Source organism: Pelobates fuscus, chromosome 4, assembly GCF_036172605.1.
Source record: "Pelobates fuscus isolate aPelFus1 chromosome 4, aPelFus1.pri, whole genome shotgun sequence".
Classification (NCBI taxonomy): domain Eukaryota; kingdom Metazoa; phylum Chordata; class Amphibia; order Anura; family Pelobatidae; genus Pelobates; species Pelobates fuscus.
In genome coordinates, this window is record NC_086320.1 from 350,638,870 (window position 1) to 350,659,074 (window position 20,205).

Genomic DNA, 20,205 nt, shown 5'->3' on the forward strand with positions numbered 1-20,205 from the left:
GGCATCAGAGTCATGGGTGCCCAAGACTCATTGATGCACATGGAGATTGAAAGCTTACTATTCTTAAAGGCCATGATAGAACATTGCACAGTGCATCACAGTTTGCTGCATATGGGGCTCTGTCAGAGTGCCCATGATTACCCCTGTCCACCAGGGCTGGACTGGCGATACAAAGCAGCCCTGGAAAAAAAATCTATGCCATCCCAAAAGGTCAATCTCAATGATACATACAGACAAGCTTACTGGTTAACACACATAAATTTAGTACAATCAAACTCTGACAACACACAAACTTACTACAGACAACTCAATGTCATACACACACACACACACCAACACACACACACACACACCCACTACAGACAAACTCACTGACACGCACATGCTCACTACACACAAGCACACTGACACATAAGTACACTGACACACGCATGCTCACTACAGACAAGCTCACTAAAACACACACATGCTCCCTACAGACAAGCTCACTGACACACACATATACAAGCTCACTCACTAGCAGACACACACAGAAGCTCACTCACTAGCAGACACACACACATATATAAAAGCTCAAACACTAGCAGACACACACACACACACACACACACACACACACACACACACATAAGCTCACTCACTAGCAGGCACACACACTCTAACAAGTTCACTCACTAGCAGCACACACACATACAAGCTCACTCACTAGCAGACACATACACATACAAGCTCACTCATTAGCAGGCACACACACATACAAGCTCACTCACTAGTAGACACATACACACAAGCTCACTCACTAGCAAGCACACACACACACACACACAATCTCTGTTATGGCACTGGTAGGTAAATTTGTCACTATCTGGCCTCTTCTTTCCATTGAGGGCACCAGCCCCAGCACATCCCTCCTTAATCCTCTTGGACTGACACAAGCTGACATAGTCCAAGGGAAAATCATTTAAATAAAATTAGCCTAATTTAGAGCTGTCTGATCGGCCCCAGGTGCCGCGGCTCACTAGGAAATTTCCCGATATCCCGATATCCCGGTGGGCCAGTGTGTCCCTGCTGTCCACTGCCAAAAGCACCTATAATGTGGATGTGAGCATCAGAGCTGGACCATGGAGCAATGGAAGAAGGTCTCCTGGACTGATGTTTTCTTTTAGATCAGGTGGATGGCCGGGTGTATGTGTGTTGTTCTCCTGGGGAAGAGATGCACCATGGGAAGAAGGCAGACTGATGGAGGCATGCTCTGGGCAATGCTCTGTTGAGAAACCTTGGGTCCTGGCATTCATGTGGATGTTACTTTATCATGAAAACAAGAAGAGAACGGAGTCTGTCCTATTTGTTATGGGGATATACCCCATATGTCAAAAGAAAACAGTTAAAAAGTTAATCTTTATTAGGTAACATAAACTGATTTATGTACACAGGGGGAGGGGGGGAGGAGAAGGGAGACGATGAGGTGCTCGGCACCTTAATCAAACAATTTAAGTTAAAAATAACAATAACACCACCTAACCTTAAGGTGGTGTATGGTGAGATACCCAGTACTGGCCAGCGTTAGTGCTGGTTTTTGATGGTAACCGTGGTCACCTCTCAAAAAATATAAAAATAAATAGTCATAAATCACTGGTCGTGATTTAAATGAGAAACACACTCTGTCTTAGGTAACCTGACCTGTCAGAGTTAGCAATAGATACCGCAAGCTCGTACAACCCACTGTCAGCTGAAGGCTGGACTGTCCAGGGTTTTGCTCATAGGATCAGTGTATGTGTCAATTACTGTCCAAAGGGTGCTAACAACATCTCGTGTACAGGTTAGTGATACTCGTCGAGGGATATATGCCCCTGCTTAGAGCCCACCGTGACCAGAGTGCTGTGCCGCTTGGTCAGAGTCAATTATAGCAGAGCGGGGTTAGAGAGTACTGTAATTGCTTGAGAGCTAAGATGTATGTGTACGGGGGTGTTGCTGATAGGATCGAATAAATGCACACTATCCAAATATGCAATCAGATCCCAGTACATAAATTAGCCAATTTAGCAAATTCTGACTTACAATACGATATGGCTATTTGGGGAGTACTACAAATATCTCAGGGCTAAAGTGTATATGTCCGGGGGAGTTGCTAATAGGATCAAAGTGATGGAAACTATTAGAATATACAACCAGAACCCAGTATACAAATTAGCGGTGCTCGTGGAGAAAGATATCCCCTTTGTGAGAGCCTTAGGTTGAGAGAATGTAGCAGAACTCGCCTGCCAGTCTGCATGTGGGAAGTACAGTGCAGTGTACTGTAACCCCTACTCTGTACCTGTAAGGATTGAGTATCCTAGATATAAAAAAATAGAGGGTAAGAAGGAATGGTGCCTTCATGGGTACCGGTGATAGGAAAGAGAGAGGTAAGAAAGAAATAGCGGAAAGGGTACAGTGCTGAATGCACACGTAGCCCGTCTGGGTGGTCAAAACACTGAGTTAAATGAATAACTTTGTAATAGTCGCCCAAAGGGCATCAGTGTAGGTTCTAGGTAATGGGAAGCCCAGCTGTATGGTCCAGTGGGGCGGGTGAGGATCTCACCCGAGGTGAAGTCTAGGTCGGTTTGAATGTCGGCAGAGTGGATATGATCTCCCGGTTGTCTTAGCCCGACGCGCGTTTCGCCTGAGTGTCACAGGCTCGTCAGGGGAAAAAGACTCCCCAGTTTGAGGAGTCTTAAATAGCCCTCTCCGAGACCTCATTGGTTGCGCGAGGCCTAAGGGGGAGGGGTTAGGGGACGGTGGCCGAAAAGGCTCAAAATGGATTGCCGGTACTCATTCAGAAATTCCGGAATGAGGTTTAAACATATCATTGTGCAAATCAGGAAAAGAAAAGAAAATGGGTGCAAGTGTCTGCCCAGGTATGTAACGGTTATTTCCGGTTATGGAAAGAAACAGATTCCAGTGTCAAAGTAGAACATTAGTGGGAATAATACTTGTGACAAACATGACAGTACCCGTGTAGGTCACCTGTCAGTATATTGCACGTTAGTGAGTTTGAGTGACAGAGAGTCATTAAGTTAGAGTGAATTTGTCCATCGATTTAAAGGGAGACTCTTGTGAGAGTAACCTACTGGGGGAATTAATGGGAAGGATAAAGGCTGGTGCATATCGTACCGGGAGTCTCCGAGGATAGGGGACATACAGTCGTATATAGGCACCAGAGATATGTACAGGATATCTAGGTGCGGAGGTCCTGGCAGTGGAGGAGGTCCTCTCAGGGATATTATTGGGTGTCTGAAAGTTAGCTCGGATGTTACCTCAATGGATGAAAGGGGTATAGTTGAATTCCTCGTTCAAGCCCAGTGGGGATAGGGTCTTGAACGAGAAAATCCATTGGGACTCCTTACGTAACAGCACCTTGTTAAAATCACCCTTTCTCGGATTTGGAGATAGTTTCTCGATGGCTTGGAAGGTTAGATTCTCAGGATTGCCTCCATGGAATTTCTGGATATGCCGTGCTACCGGGGTGGGTGTAATCAAATTCTTGACTGACGTTACATGTTGGAGAATTCTACGTTTGAATTGTTGAAAAGTTTTTCCTATGTACTGCGTCCCGCAACTACAGGTGATCAGGTAAATAATTCTTGTAGTGCTGCAATTTACAAGTGCATTAGTTTCAACGGAGATGTGGGTTTGTGTAGATGTAACGTGTTTAGATGGCCGGATGTAGCGACAGGCTTTACAGTGTCCACACCTGTATGTCCCTTTTGTGCCTGTTAGCCAGTTAGTGGCAGATGGAGTGGTTGCCAAATGACTACGGACCAATTGGTCTTGGAGATTCCTAGGCCTTCGAGCTGTCAGTGGTGGGTAGTCCGGTAGTACCTTGGAGAGTACTGGATTATGTAGGAGAATCGGCCAATTGTGCCTAAGGATCTTTGACATAGGTGACCAACCTTGGTCGAATGTAGCTATGCAACGAGGGGCCACTTGTTCTTGTGATGGTCTGTGAGATGTCAATGTGGATTTCCTATCTAGTAGGCACACACGGTGGAAAGCGTTTTTCAGCACTCTGTTAGGGTATCCAAGTTGCCTGAAGCGTAATCTCAGCGTTTGGCATTCTTCAAGGAATCTCTGGTCCACCGAGCAGTTCCGTCTTGCGCGTAAGTACTGACCATACGGGATGGAGGCTTTTAATTTGAATGGATGGTGGCTGTCCCAGTGGAGTAAACTATTCGTTGAGGTGGATTTTCTGAATAGTTCCGTTTGTATTGTGCCATCCAATGTTAGCAGGATTTTGAGATCTAGGAAAACGAGTTCATGTTCGTCAATGACATAGGTTAGTTTCAGGTTAATGTCATTGTCATTAAGTCGCTTGACGAACTCCTGGAACAGGGGGACAGATCCTGACCACATTAGTAGCATATCGTCAATATACCTATGCCAACTGATGATATACTCATGGAAGTGGCAGAACTGTGGTGTCATGACAACACACTGTTCCCACCACCCCAGAAATAGGTTGGCATAGGTAGGTGCACAGGCCGTCCCCATCGCAGTTCCGGAGACCTGTAAGAAGAATTGCCCATTAAACATAAAATAATTATGAGTTAGGACGAATTCAAGGATGTTAATAATAAAATTGGTCTGCCGGACAGTGTATGCCGTGTTTTCCAAGAAGTGCCTGCAGGCCCTTAGGCCTTTGTCGTGGGGAATATTGGTGTATAGTGCCACCACGTCTAAGCTTGCTAACTGCGTATAAGGTGGGACTGTTAGATCCTGGAGTTTCAACAGAGTGGATTTAGTGTCCTGTAGGTAAGATGGTAGGGTTACTACTAGGGGATGGAGGATCTTCTCAATGAACCTGCTTGGTGCTTCAGTCAAGCAATTATTGCCGGAGACAATCGGTCTGCCTGGAGGGGGGCGAATGCCCTTGTGGATCTTTGGCAAACAATAAAACGTTGCGATGGTTGGGTTTCTGTGTGGTAAAAGAAAACGGAACTCATCTTTATTGATTATTTGAGCATCCAAAGCGTCATTGAGGAGTTTATCCAGCTCGTTTATAAAGATCTTCGTGGGGTCAGAGGGTAGAGCCCTGTAGTGGAGTGAGTCATCAAGGTGTGCCATACACATCCCAACGTATTCTGGTCTATTCATGAGGACTATGTTGCCCCCTTTATCTGCGGGTTTGATGACCACCGTAGTAAGTTGTTTGAGGTCTTTTAATGCTTTGCGTTCCATAAAGTTCAGGTTATAAAAAGCTGGAGCTTGGTATGGTGTGGCCTCTAGTTCCTTTAATGACATTTGGATGAACAAATCCACGTGGGGTGTATCCCCGAAATTTGGGGTAAAGTAGCTTGAGGGTTTGAAGTCCGTCAGAGGTCTTGAAAGGTCATTCTCAGCCAGGAGAGAGTCTAAAGTTTTTGAGAGTTCAAAGTCCTCCAGGGTAAGGCCCATTTCGTTGGCCAGCAGTTGGTCCTTTTTCGCATGGAGAATATTCAGAGCTAATTTACGGCCAAATAGATTGACATCCTTGGACCAGTTAAATTTGTCACAGCTGGGGGTGGGTACAAAAGAAAGACCTCTGTTGAGTAGTGTGAGGTGATGTTGTTCGAGGTGGAAGTCAGATAGGTTAATTACTTTATTGGGTACTACTGTCTTTGGGACCGATTCTGGTTCTTGTATCCCCATCGATCCCTGTCCCTCAGTCGGCCCCGTTGTTGGCGGTACTGATCCTGATCTAAAAAAGGATTGAGTGAAGAGTTCGTAGTTGTCTGAGGGCTGCTGGTATCCGTGGATATGGGGATATCCAGGAAAGAAACTACCTTATCTGTAGCCTTAAGGATGCTTTTATTGGTAGGGTTCTTATGGGTACTGGTATCTCTGGGACGGTCCGTATTCCGATTGAGCGGGGATTTCCGTCTCTGTTGAGGTTGCTGGTCCTGGTCGGACCAGTCGGTTTCGCCTGAGGAGGAACCGCGTTGATTATATTGGCGTCTTTGGTACTTCGTGGACTGTCTAAATATTCTGCCACTCTTGAAATCCTTGAAATCTCTCTGGAATGTGTTGTGTTTTTTTACTTTCAGGTGATGTCGAAAATTGCTAATATTCTGCTGTAACTTGTTCTCCATCTGGGTGTATAGAGTGTCAGTTTTGTAGTTTTTGATTGCTACAATATCGTTTTTAAGTTTGGAATTAATTGTTTCAAAATTCATGGATTCAAGTCTGACCAGAAAGTCCATTAATCTGGAGGAACAGTCAAGTAAAATGGAGTTCCATTCACTCAACTGTTCCTCCGTCTGGACCTTGTCTGGTAGTAAAATCTCAGGGCGAAGACCTCTGGGGACTAGTTTCTGTTCCAGATATTGTTTTAGACTGGTAATTTCCCAGAGGCTTCTAATCTGATCCTGATATGTTTTTTGAATACTGAAAAATGCAGTATTAATATTATCGCTAGTGACCTCATTGGATGTTAATGGGTTAGTTGAAAAGACATTAGTGATCTCGTCATGACCCAGGTTATGGTCACCTAACTGGTCCAAGAGGTCAGTCATTCAGGAGTGTATGGCAACACCGTAGTGTCAGTAGATGTTGGTAAACTGTTGGGGAATAGGAATGGTTTCCGGAGGGTAGATTGCGGCCGAGTGGTATTAAAACCTGGAGATAATATGCATATAAAGAGGGGTGGCCGGATAGTGGGTCCCAAAGGACAGAACAGGGGGTAACCCTACGTAATTGGAATGAAAACAAGAAGAGAACGGAGTCTGTCCTATTTGTTATGGGGATATACCCCATATGTCAAAAGAAAACAGTTAAAAAGTTAATCTTTATTAGGTAACATAAACTGATTTATGTACACAGGGGGAGGGGGGGAGGAGAAGGGAGACGATGAGGTGCTCGGCACCTTAATCAAACAATTTAAGTTAAAAATAACAATAACACCACCTAACCTTAAGGTGGTGTATGGTGAGATACCCAGTACTGGCCAGCGTTAGTGCTGGTTTTTGATGGTAACCGTGGTCACCTCTCAAAAAATATAAAAATAAATAGTCATAAATCACTGGTCGTGATTTAAATGAGAAACACACTCTGTCTTAGGTAACCTGACCTGTCAGAGTTAGCAATAGATACCGCAAGCTCGTACAACCCACTGTCAGCTGAAGGCTGGACTGTCCAGGGTTTTGCTCATAGGATCAGTGTATGTGTCAATTACTGTCCAAAGGGTGCTAACAACATCTCGTGTACAGGTTAGTGATACTCGTCGAGGGATATATGCCCCTGCTTAGAGCCCACCGTGACCAGAGTGCTGTGCCGCTTGGTCAGAGTCAATTATAGCAGAGCGGGGTTAGAGAGTACTGTAATTGCTTGAGAGCTAAGATGTATGTGTACGGGGGTGTTGCTGATAGGATCGAATAAATGCACACTATCCAAATATGCAATCAGATCCCAGTACATAAATTAGCCAATTTAGCAAATTCTGACTTACAATACGATATGGCTATTTGGGGAGTACTACAAATATCTCAGGGCTAAAGTGTATATGTCCGGGGGAGTTGCTAATAGGATCAAAGTGATGGAAACTATTAGAATATACAACCAGAACCCAGTATACAAATTAGCGGTGCTCGTGGAGAAAGATATCCCCTTTGTGAGAGCCTTAGGTTGAGAGAATGTAGCAGAACTCGCCTGCCAGTCTGCATGTGGGAAGTACAGTGCAGTGTACTGTAACCCCTACTCTGTACCTGTAAGGATTGAGTATCCTAGATATAAAAAAATAGAGGGTAAGAAGGAATGGTGCCTTCATGGGTAATTCAGCACTGTACCCTTTCCGCTATTTCTTTCTTACCTCTCTCTTTCCTATCACCGGTACCCATGAAGGCACCATTCCTTCTTACCCTCTATTTTTTTATATCTAGGATACTCAATCCTTACAGGTACAGAGTAGGGGTTACAGTACACTGCACTGTACTTCCCACATGCAGACTGGCAGGCGAGTTCTGCTACATTCTCTCAACCTAAGGCTCTCACAAAGGGGATATCTTTCTCCACGAGCACCGCTAATTTGTATACTGGGTTCTGGTTGTATATTCTAATAGTTTCCATCACTTTGATCCTATTAGCAACTCCCCCGGACATATACACTTTAGCCCTGAGATATTTGTAGTACTCCCCAAATAGCCATATCGTATTGTAAGTCAGAATTTGCTAAATTGGCTAATTTATGTACTGGGATCTGATTGCATATTTGGATAGTGTGCATTTATTCGATCCTATCAGCAACACCCCCGTACACATACATCTTAGCTCTCAAGCAATTACAGTACTCTCTAACCCCGCTCTGCTATAATTGACTCTGACCAAGCGGCACAGCACTCTGGTCACGGTGGGCTCTAAGCAGGGGCATATATCCCTCGACGAGTATCACTAACCTGTACACGAGATGTTGTTAGCACCCTTTGGACAGTAATTGACACATACACTGATCCTATGAGCAAAACCCTGGACAGTCCAGCCTTCAGCTGACAGTGGGTTGTACGAGCTTGCGGTATCTATTGCTAACTCTGACAGGTCAGGTTACCTAAGACAGAGTGTGTTTCTCATTTAAATCACGACCAGTGATTTATGACTATTTATTTTTATATTTTTTGAGAGGTGACCACGGTTACCATCAAAAACCAGCACTAACGCTGGCCAGTACTGGGTATCTCACCATACACCACCTTAAGGTTAGGTGGTGTTATTGTTATTTTTAACTTAAATTGTTTGATTAAGGTGCCGAGCACCTCATCGTCTCCCTTCTCCTCCCCCCCTCCCCCTGTGTACATAAATCAGTTTATGTTACCTAATAAAGATTAACTTTTTAACTGTTTTCTTTTGACATATGGGGTATATCCCCATAACAAATAGGACAGACTCCGTTCTCTTCTTGTTTTCATTCCAATTACGTAGGGTTACCCCCTGTTCTGTCCTTTGGGACCCACTATCCGGCCACCCCTCTTTATATGCATGTTACTTTATCATGTACCAACTACCTAGAGATTGTCATGGACCATGTACACATCTTCATGGAAATGGTGTTCCCTGATGGCAGTGGCCTCTTTAAGAAGAATAAAGAAATGGCCACACTGCAAAAATAGTTCAGGAATGGCTTGAGGAACATAGTTCAAGGTGTTACATTGGCCTCCAAATTCCCCAGATCATCTGTGGGATATGCTGAAACAACAAACCAAATTCAGATCTTGTGGAGTCCAGGACTCAACTCATCACAGCTGATTTGGCTGAATAAGGGGGACCTTCATAATATTAGATGGGTGGCTTTTATGTTGTGGCTGATTGTGTATATTCCTATATTACAATTTGGTATATATTATCTGCTTATAATTATGCATCATGCTTCCGTCTTTTTGCAACGCTAATAGCAAGGTAACAATGAATCCTCACCTTTTGAAAATAATGTTACATAGTCTATCATCACTTTCTATAATTAATCTTAATTATCCAGGTTCTAGCAAATCATGACCTTAACATAGCATTTCAATTATAATTAATTTGCTACCAATATAGCAAATTATTCCATATCATCGGACGCATGACCCCATGCTTTTTGTACTTCCAGTACACAGTGTAACTGGTTTAGTGAGTTACACCTTGATTAACATATTGTTCCTCATCACATTTACTATAGTGTAATTATTACTTATTGTCAAAATTGTATTTTTGAAAATGTACCCTAGAATCAGGAAATCAGTTTAGAATATATAAATCGTAAAATGTGAGAACAGTTAAGAAAGATGAATGACACTAATGTCATTCACTAGAATTGAATTTTTTTTTATAATTTTCTACATGTAAGTTGTTTCAATAATACAATTATACACAATTAAGTGTATTATATAGGCAGAAATTGCCCAGATATAAACCTGCTGCTGAAAAATATATTCTAAGACAGGGCTCAACATTTCCTACACTAACAGACAAGTCTGAAACTACTCAACATTGCAAGGAAGCCTGGAGGGTCCATGGCACACTCCCTGAATTTCCACTTGCCTACGGCTAGAGGGGATTTTAATACCTGTTCTATGAGACATTTGAATATCTCAAACCATACTGAAAGCTGTGCCAAGAGAATATACTTCAGTCTAACACTATACAGAATAAGTTCAACCAATATTGGACTTTTTCCAATACCAAATGATGATCACTTTCTGTTTTATAATGTAACATATGGCAACACAATTTATTAAACTACAAATGTATACATCTATTTAAATAATAGTTTACTTGAATCTTAATACTGTGTTCTATATTTTTCCTCATTGTTTCCTAACCATGGCTTTTTCCAAAATTATCTCCACGCTGCTGTGATACAATGTAGATTGTTGGGTTTAAGTTATTAAATGCCTTTCCTTCATGAATTATATAATGTCACGTAGTTGCGTGAAACTGATTAATGACAAAATTGTTATTACTGAAATGACCTCTAAGAAAGTATAGTTCATCACATTGTTTATGCAGAACATGAATTTGCAGTTAGTCACCATAGCAACACCCCTAAAATCATTGAGAAGATCAATGGATTTCTGACTTCTGTTTTGATAAGGTCAGCGTGACCAGGTAACTGTTTTCCGAAAACCATAACTGTTTTATGCACCCATTGTAAACAGACAGTAAATTAATTAATCGGTGCAGAGTGAAAAATAATACCTTAGGGATGCTTGCTGATTTATTTTTACATAATTACCTTTGGTTTTTTTGGGGGACAGGTGTATAGAATATTTAGCATATTTTATATTTATTATTAAGCAAGGTTTGTGTAATATTAGTATTTTATAATAGTTCATGATGTGTTAAATCTTCTAGCAAATCCATATTCTTGAGTATTAGGTAAACTCCTTTAGTGAAAGACATATTGTACATTTTGGGATGGAATGTTTTAGAGAATGTAGTTCACTTATGTTCGTTGGAGAAACAATAATAAAACACTTTCTAATACACGTTCTAAAACATGTTATATGTGCTAAGTTCCAGCACTTCCAATTCTAGAGAATATTATGCGAGATTTAGAAATTATGACATTTAAGTGTTGCTGAAGAATCTATACGTTTCTATAATTTTCTTTTTTCTGGGGTTGAAGTGTTGATATTGAAGGTCTTTTTATCCCTTTCTTTTTGTTTAGCACATTAAATGTATTAATACGTATGCTTATTTTGCTCCAGAAAAGCCTTCTGTTTTATGGAATTCTTAAACCCCATATTTATTTTGGTGTAGAAGCAAGGCAGAATACATATTTATACTATCTATTTAACTATCTGAATATAATAAGCATGTTAAAATATAGTCATATAACTCAGTAAATCCTCTGTTTCCTTTTACAGAGCATAAGAGCATCAGGACTCATCTTACTGGAAACGATTCTGTTTGGATCCCTACTTCTTTACTTCCCAGTAAGTTAAAAAAAGAAACCAAACTATTTTAGATGATTGTAATGAAAATGTAAAATGTTGTGTGAAAATTGAAAAACAAACAAAGAATTAATGGAAATTGAGACACGCTGTTGCAAAACACATCAGCCTTGATTTAATTTGTTTGAATCTACATCAGAAATTATTCCAATCTGTTAAAAAAAAAGAACACCTTTCAAATGATGTATCTACAACAATTCCTGCAGAATTTAATGGTGATTTTTAGGAGTTAGATAAATATTTTTTTCTAACCCATTGAAATTATTTTTGATGCTGATTGAAACAAATGAAATCAAAGATATTGTTTGTTAATGGTGATTGTAGGAATTCTATACAAATATAATCCCATTGTGTTATCTATATGATTTTATAATAAATGTATTTTTATGTAAATATTAAGATGGCAGTTATGATTATGAAAATTTCATATTCGTTACTCCCTCCTGAACTTTTACAGAGTAGAGGTGGGGCTGTTATCTGTTCCTTAACACTTACCTTTTATATTCTGACCTCTGAAGATCGATTTATTGAAGGTGAGGTTGGGTAGAGGTCAGTTAAAACATTGCTACGCATAAATATAGGTAGACAGAGTGATAATCTGCGCACTATAAAGTGAATATACAGTGCTGAAAGTGCAAATGACAGAGGTATATATACTTATATATCTGATGACATCTGTGACTTCAAAGTATCTTAAAAAAAACAGAAAAGATATACACAAATAGTGCAATATGTAGCAGCAATATTTAATGTTCGGTAAAGTGTATAGAGTGCGAACTCACAATTAATTGAGCTACTGAGAGCTCTGTTGATAATCGCCTGGACGGTACAATCCCCGTCTGTGGATATATGTGGATCTGCAGTTCTTATCCTCCAGTATATATGGGGAGACACAATACAAAAACTTTATGGTGTAGTATGCACAAGCATAAATAAAAAGAATAAAGAAGTGGTATCCTACTTACAATATCCAGAGCATGACTTGCTCTGTTATGGAGAGCGTTGGTGGTATTATCCCCACCCAGGATATGCAGGATACACCAGGAACGTTGATGACATGAGAAAACATATATATATATATATGTATATATATATATATATATATATATATATATATATTTGTGTTAAGGGCTCATGATAGTACAGAAGATACAAACACTGATAAGTGTAGGATGGTATTAAAAGAGCAAGTCGGTTGTGGTGTGCCGGAACCGACGATGAGGTAGGCCTGTAAATAAAGAGGGCCCACCAAGAAGAAATGTAAAGAGAAAAGGAGTTAATAATGAGGAGTGGGTGGGAGGGTAATGCAGCGCTGACCTCGAACGATATGGAGCCAGGTAAGGGGAGTCCCTTAAGTAGGGAAGAGGTGTGTCATACGCCCCTCCCACAATTACAGGCCAAAAGGCCTTAATACTTGTGTGAAGGGCTCATGATAGTACAGAAGATACAAACACTGATAAGTGTAGGATGGTATTAAAAGAGCAAGTCGGTTGTGGAGTGCCGGAACCGACGATGAGGTAGGCCTGTAAATAAAGAGGGCAAAAGTAGAAAATCAAATTTATTACATACCAGCAATATACATACTTTAACCAGACATGTCTTGAAAGGCATTTCTTACTTCTTGTACCGGGTTAGGTATGTATCTAGAGTAAGCCGATGATTTCCAGCGCCCTAGTGACTTGATAACATGAACTGGAATGTTTGCACTGGATGCTGTGGAGGCCGCTCCTATGCGGAAGGAGTGGCCCGAATAGTTAGCTGATTTGAGGCCCAGCTGTGTAAGTAAAGACCTGACGTGTGTCATAAAGGTGGTGGTAGTGAGTACCGAACCTTGTAGACTGAAAGTGGTTGAGATGGTGGTTCGTTGTTATGCTGGGTATATGAGTCCAGTAGTTTGACGGGGCTCCACCTGCTGTGAGTAGGATAGTACTTAACCTCTACTGAAAGTGCATGTTGACTGGTTTTGGAGTGAGGCAGAGTCAAGATATAATAGTCCATGTGTTTTGTTAAGTGTGAATGAAGTAGGATGTGAGTGGACTGTGTTGTGCTGATGGCGGTAAATTCTCTTGGTCTCAAGAAACCATAAACAAGGCTACGTATATGGCGGTTTTAACGATGAGGTTTGTGTTGTTGGCAAAGGGTTTAAATCTAGTGAATTGTATAAGTCTTTAAAAATATGGAAATCTATGGGTAGCCTCTGGGCCGTACGTGGGGGTTCGGATCTCTGAATACCCCTAAGGATGTTCTTAATTGGTAGGAGGACACTTGATTTGTCTGGTTGTAAAGTTAGCATGTGATGTTGGATGCCTGTCAGATATGGTTTGATTGTGTTGTATGATAGTTTGAGTTTGAGGTGGCAAAAAGAAGCAAAGCCCAACCAGGATGTCACGATGAAAGGTTGTAAGATGTTGTGTTCAGAAAGGTATCTTTAAATCAAATGAAAGCTCTATCGTAAGTTTCCCGGGTATTAGTAGACAGTGCTAATTGGGACAATGTTCTGCTATGTTGCATAATAGCATCTAGTCCATTACTAGATGGTGGAATAGTGGGGTGTTCGTGGCTGTGAGTGCGGCTGACGGGAGTATTTGACGAAAAGCCTGGAAATTAATGCGAGACAAATTGTCAGCAGCAGTGTTACATACACCTGGAACATGAATACAAAACAAGAGAAAATTATGACATGCAGCCAGCCAAGTGAGTTTCCTCAAGAATCTCATAATAGTCAGTGATTTGGATCAGCCTTGTTTATAATGTGACAAGTTACTTGGTTGTCTGAGTAGCAACGTACAGACGAACCTGCCCATAAATGCACCCATGCCACGGCAACCGTCACGATGGGATATATCTCAAACAGAGCTGAGGTAGTGGAAAAACCCTCCAGGTCCTGAACTTCTGAACATGCTTTTACCATTCAAGGTGGTTAAAATTTTCTCCACATAATTACGCCTGCCGTGGCTTGGGTATCCAGGGGTGACCTGTGTCCATCATGTCTAAAAGTGGGAAACATGTAAAGGAGTTGTGAGATGAAAGCCCGGCCTTGAGGTATGATGCGAATGGCAAAATTCAGTGACCCAAGCAGAGACTGTAATTCTTGCAGTTGCAAGTACCGAGTTGTATGTAGAGATTATGTTGATCAGAATGTTTTCTACCTTGGGCGTGGCAGGCTAGCTTGCATGGTGGCTGAGTCTAGTATGATACCCAGGAATGTGATGAAGGTATCTGGTCCTTCAGTCTTGGTGGAGGAGACTGGGACACCCACCTGTTCGAATAGACTGATGGTTTCTTTTAGGCTACTGGTAGGGGAAATATTCTCCTCAACCAGTAAGAAATCATCCAGATAATGTATAACTGTAGGGCATCTGGCTATATTTAATAAAACCAGCATAGGGTTTCGGCGAATACGTCGAAAATGGCCGGACTACTTTGGAACCTAAATGTTAAACGTGAGCAAAATAGTAGTTCCCTGCCCACTTGATACCATGCAGGTGACAGTGTAGGGTGGATAGGCAGTAACTTGAAAGCATTGTGATATCAGTCTTACTGAGCCATGCTCCGGCCCCTGCCTGCATGATAGCCGTAATGGCGTGATCTATGGTGGAATATTGCAGTGAAAATTCCTCAGAGGGTATGAGGGAGTTCAGACTAGGAGTGGCAGAGGTGTGAGGTGTTGATAGATCAATGATAAGTCTCTGTTTGTGAGAAGATTTCCCCGTGACAATACCGATGGGGTTTGTCTGCCATGTGGTGAACGGAGGGGACTGGAAGGGCCCCCATAGGAAGTCCTCTGCCACTTCCTGGCTATGAGTGTCTCCACCGCTGTAGGGTTTGTTGTGCGGATTGTAAATTAGGACATTCCAGGATTCCGGAAGGCATGTGTATGAGGCCTGTGTGAATCCTTCTGATAGACCCGAGATAATGAATTCCACCAAATGTCTAGATGGATGATGTGGCAGTAATGTCGTAAGTACAGAAATGTTTATTGATGTTAAGTATAGTTTTGGGATACATTTTATTTGGACACAGATTTAGCATGTGCCCTGAAACAGATGGCTGGAGAAAGTGATTGCAACTCAACCAGTGCTGGAGGGGTCGCAGCGGGCGACCCAGCCATGGTAAGGGGTGTAGTGACCGATTCCCCAGGGGTGATACTGGCAGGCTAACTAGGCCTGAAAGGTGAAAAATGTATCTTGTTTTGTGACAGGTGAGGCCCTGCTAGTTGCCAAGTGGCTATGAGAGGCTCTGTCTATGAGTTGGCGCGAGGGGTTATTGAGGCCACCCGTCGTAGTGGCAGGAATCGTAGGCCTCTCGGTGATAGTAAAAGAAAACAGGGGGAGGGAGTGACAGGTGAGGCCCTCTCTATAATATTGCGAGGCGGCTAACTCACGTGTGGCCCGATGGCGTTTGCCTCCGAAACGTTGAGGCGGGGTGTTGGCCTCGCGGACCACTAAACGATAGGCAGAAATGCCAAGAAGGGAGGTACCTATTTGGGCCTATACCCCTAACTTGCCAGTACTCTATGGCCTAGAAGAATGAAACGTATGTGAACTACAACGTGAGCAGGCTTACGTACCTGGTAGTATGTATGAAGTTTTGAGATTCGACAGGTATGAAAACCTGGATAAACCTAAAAAGGAATAGAGTGAGAATGGATCCTGTGAGACCTGTGTAATCTGTATAGGCTGGGATTAGGGCTTCTAGCAGTATGTGTGGGAGGTGTAAAATCTATGAGTATGATAGTGACATGACTGCCCATGCTTGGTGACAAGCGTTACGCTGAGTCCGATACCTGGCAGCAGGGGATTGGCCGTGTAATGTGTATATATGGAAGGTGATCAGATGATATGCATGTCACTAAACTGATCTGGGAATGCAAGGGACTTTTTAATGTGAAGTGACAATATGCAGAATCATAAATGTTGCTGTAAAGTGACGTATGAATGTATGAACCAGAACGTGTGATTCAAAAACCGAAAGTCTTGTGAGACGTATATGCCGTGTTCTTGAATACTCGTGTTACGTCGTCTGAGTGTGTCAAGAAAAGGCCTGAGTTTGTAAATGCCATGTGAAATGACAATCTATGCAGAAAATGTTGTAACGTGATGTATGAGTGGTTGAACCAATGTGTGTGATTCAACCCGAAACCCTCTGTGGAAGGTAGGACCGTGTTCTTATATACTCGTGGTATATCGTATGAGTATGATAAGAAATGGCCTGAATAGTTAGTGCCATGTAATCGTAATGTACATGGTTGTAATCACATCATATCTCCATTATACTCTTTGAAAATAGGACCATGTCCTTGAACTCGTGGTATGTCGTACGAGCATGACAGAAAAAGGAGCCGTAATGTAGGCTAACCATAACAGTAATATACATGTAATAGCTGCATTGTAAAATAAAATAACTATTATTATTAAAACCATATATATATAATAAGCAAACTGAAACAAAATAGACAACCTAAGATCGTGTAAAATAAGTATTTGAAAGTTTAACCGATTACTGTGCAGGAAACGTATGATTGGTTGGATCAGTACGTGTGATTAAACCCGAGTATGCATGAAAAGGAATTAAATCCTTGTGTCATGGTTAACAACAAAGAAATGAGGCCTGTAACGTAGGCTGATTTAATTGTAATGAAATGGATAATTATAAAAAAAAACTCCAGTAAGCGTGGGAGTCCAATGTCTATACAGAAATGTTAGCTGGTTTCATACCCTTGATGTAATAAATGATACCTTAAAAATAGCATGAAAATGGTCTGTCTATTTAACCAAGCAACTTTTTAACCAAATGTAAATACATGAAATGATGAAATGTAACTCACGAAAAAGATCTATGTGAATACATAGCAGAATAACCGAATCTTAGTATGAAGGGAAACAGGAGTTAGCATGAATAGCTTAACCGTATGCATTTTAATGCGAACAGCAATCGTGAATAGAATATACTATGAATAAGTGCCGACCAGAAAACACAAACCGAAATGACAATCGTTTAAATGAAGCAAGGTTGGTTTTTACATGAAATGCAATAATGTCTGAGAAGCCTGTAGTACACTGAATGACCGGTAGGGGTCAGTGTGTAGGCGAAAATGCAGTGGTTCGTTGGTTTGTACATGAAATGCGATAATGTCTAAGAAGCCTGTAGTACACCCAAAGACCGGTAGGGGGTTTAAACGAATGATATGCATGAACATGCAATGGTTTTAGAACAGACTTAGACAAAATGCAGCCGTAAAGTGAGGACCTGACCCGTGCATGGTGCCGTGGGACTGATGCCTGGCATAACGGGTAGGTTGACTTACAGTTTGTGAGTCACTTGGACACCATCCACGGCGATGGATTGAAGAAAGAAGGTGGTAGGCCGGAAAAGCCTGTGGCTGGATTCCTGACACAGCTCTGCTTAAAAAACCTCATGGAGTAATCAGGTAAAATGGCGTCTGGATGACCCGGAAGTGGAAATGATGCAGCACTGACCTCGAACGATATGGAGCCAGGTAAGGGGTGTCCCTTAAGTAGGGAAGAGGTGTGTCATACGCCCCTCCCACAATTACAGGCCAAAAGGCTTTAATACATATATATATATATATATATATATATATATCAAATAATAAAAAGAGAATATCTCTTTAAAACTTTATTATATATATAGTAAAAGCAATATTTGTAATAACAGTAGCAGTAACAATACTTAGTATGAATTAATTCAATACATTGGAAAGTCACCAGCAAATGGGCACTTTCTGTATCCCCAATATTTCAAACTCAATGCATGTGAGCATGCCACCCCAATGCATTTTGCAGCCGAGCCAAGAATTACTGCTCAGTCGTTGTGACTTCCATTGAGTGAGCGTACAGCTCATCGGTCAGTTAATGCACATACAGCTCATCGGTCAGTCTGGAGCCACAAATTGTGGTCCAAACGACAGAGGGAAGCCCCAGGTATCAATTAATAACTGGTGTGAGCAAGGATTTAGTCATGCTTACACTGCATTGCAGCAAATGGAGATTTAAAGAGCTGCATGCTGTGACCACTTTGAGCATGTGCCACTAAATATGGCACACACTGACAAAAGGGAGCCACAGGTATTGATTGATACCTGTGTCTCTCTGTTGTGACCAAGGATTTAAACCTGCACACACCTAGTTATAGCATCACGAGATTTAAAAACCCATTTAAAGAGCTGACTGCATCACCCACTTTGGGCACTGCCTGCGGCTCATCTGTCCATGTGGGGCCACTCAGTCTCATCCCAGCTGACAGAGACAAGACTCGAGTATCCACTGATACTGGGGCTTCCCCTGTTACCAGGAAGAAAACAGTCATTGTAAATTACAACAAGACAAAACCATTACCTTCCATCCTTAAGTAAAGGACATCCATGATGGAATAATTCCGTGATGTGATATTAAGGGGTTAGAGTCATGTTTAACACATATGAGACCTCTGTTTTGTTCTATCATAGAAGACACACATTACTGTGTTGATAGCTGACAAGCAGTATCTAAGAGACCAGCATACATTGATTGCAGACAATTTGTACATGTACCTGGTATTACATTGGATACCTTGAATGTTCATTGAGCAGAACAGTAAGTTTGGGTCTTGTTGTGAATAACCTTCTGTGGGTCAAAGTCATTGAGATACTTTGGACTGATTTTTGAAAGCCCTCATGGTTCATATCACTTTGAGAATTCATTCCATTTAAATAAAAAGGGAATGTTCAAGTAAACATTTCATAGGTATGTTGTATTTTAAATCTTCAGCATAAGATTTCCTGCATTAAACATTGCTTCCTTAAAGGAAAACTCCAGTGCCAGGAAAACAATCTCCCTCCCACCCCCCAATCCCCAGTGGCTGAAGGGGTAAAAACCCCTTCAGTCAATTACCTGAGGCCGCTCCTCCTTCTGACTCCGTCGGCCGGTGGGCGAGTCTGATCCCGCCCACTGGCCGAGGAGACCTCTCCCCATAGGAAAGCATTGAAAAAGATTTTCAATGCTTTCCTATGAGGAAAAGAGCGACGCTGGAGGTCCTCACACAGCGTGAGGACGTCCAGCGACGCTCTAGCACAGGTTTTCTGTGCTATGAGTCAGGAAGTGCCCTCTAGTGGATGTCTAGTAGACAGCCACTAGAGGTGGAGTTAACCCTGCAAGGTAATTATTGCAGTTTATAAAAAACTGCAATAATTACACTTGCAGGGTTAAGGGTAGTGGGAGTTGGCACCCAGACCACTCCAATGGGCAGAAGTGGTCTGGGTGCCTGGAGTGTCCCTTTAAGGCTGTTTTTGAAATGTCTCTTATTGGCAAATAATGGAGGGATACTCAACTTTCAAAGTACTGCTTCTATAAACTGTTTTGCTTTACTGAGCACTGGTCTTTGATCATTTTTTATATCTTATTTGCCGGTTACTGAGAAGTTATCATTCTTAATAGTATTGTATGCCAGTATCTTTAACTTAAAGGACAACTGTCACTTCAAAACAATTTTTTGTATAATAATGCTTTTATCAAGTATTGAAAGGAAATAGTTTTTTCCTTTTCTAAATTAAGCAAATGCAAAAAAAAGAGAGAAAAATCCATCCGTGCCTTTGGTATATGCTAGGATATTTCAGCCATATACATCCACCTTGGGTCAGACAGTGTTTGAAAACCTGCAGGGAAGACCATAGAGACTAACTGTACGATTTAAACCACAGTCTAACCTAACGTGCATGTATATGGCTGAAGGATCCTGTCATATACTAGGTGGGGATGCGTTTGTCTCTCAG

General features: G+C 41.7%; 1 protein-coding gene across 1 annotated transcript in view; it reads left to right on the top strand.

Annotated features, from left to right (window-relative positions):
- Positions 1–20,205, top strand: part of GPR158 (G protein-coupled receptor 158) — a 216,581-nt gene that overhangs the window by 107,029 nt on the left and 89,347 nt on the right. Inside the window, exon 5 of the mRNA XM_063452566.1 lies at positions 11,349–11,417. Coding sequence (XP_063308636.1) covers positions 11,349–11,417 — 69 coding nt within the window. The remainder of the gene's footprint in view (positions 1–11,348; positions 11,418–20,205) is intronic.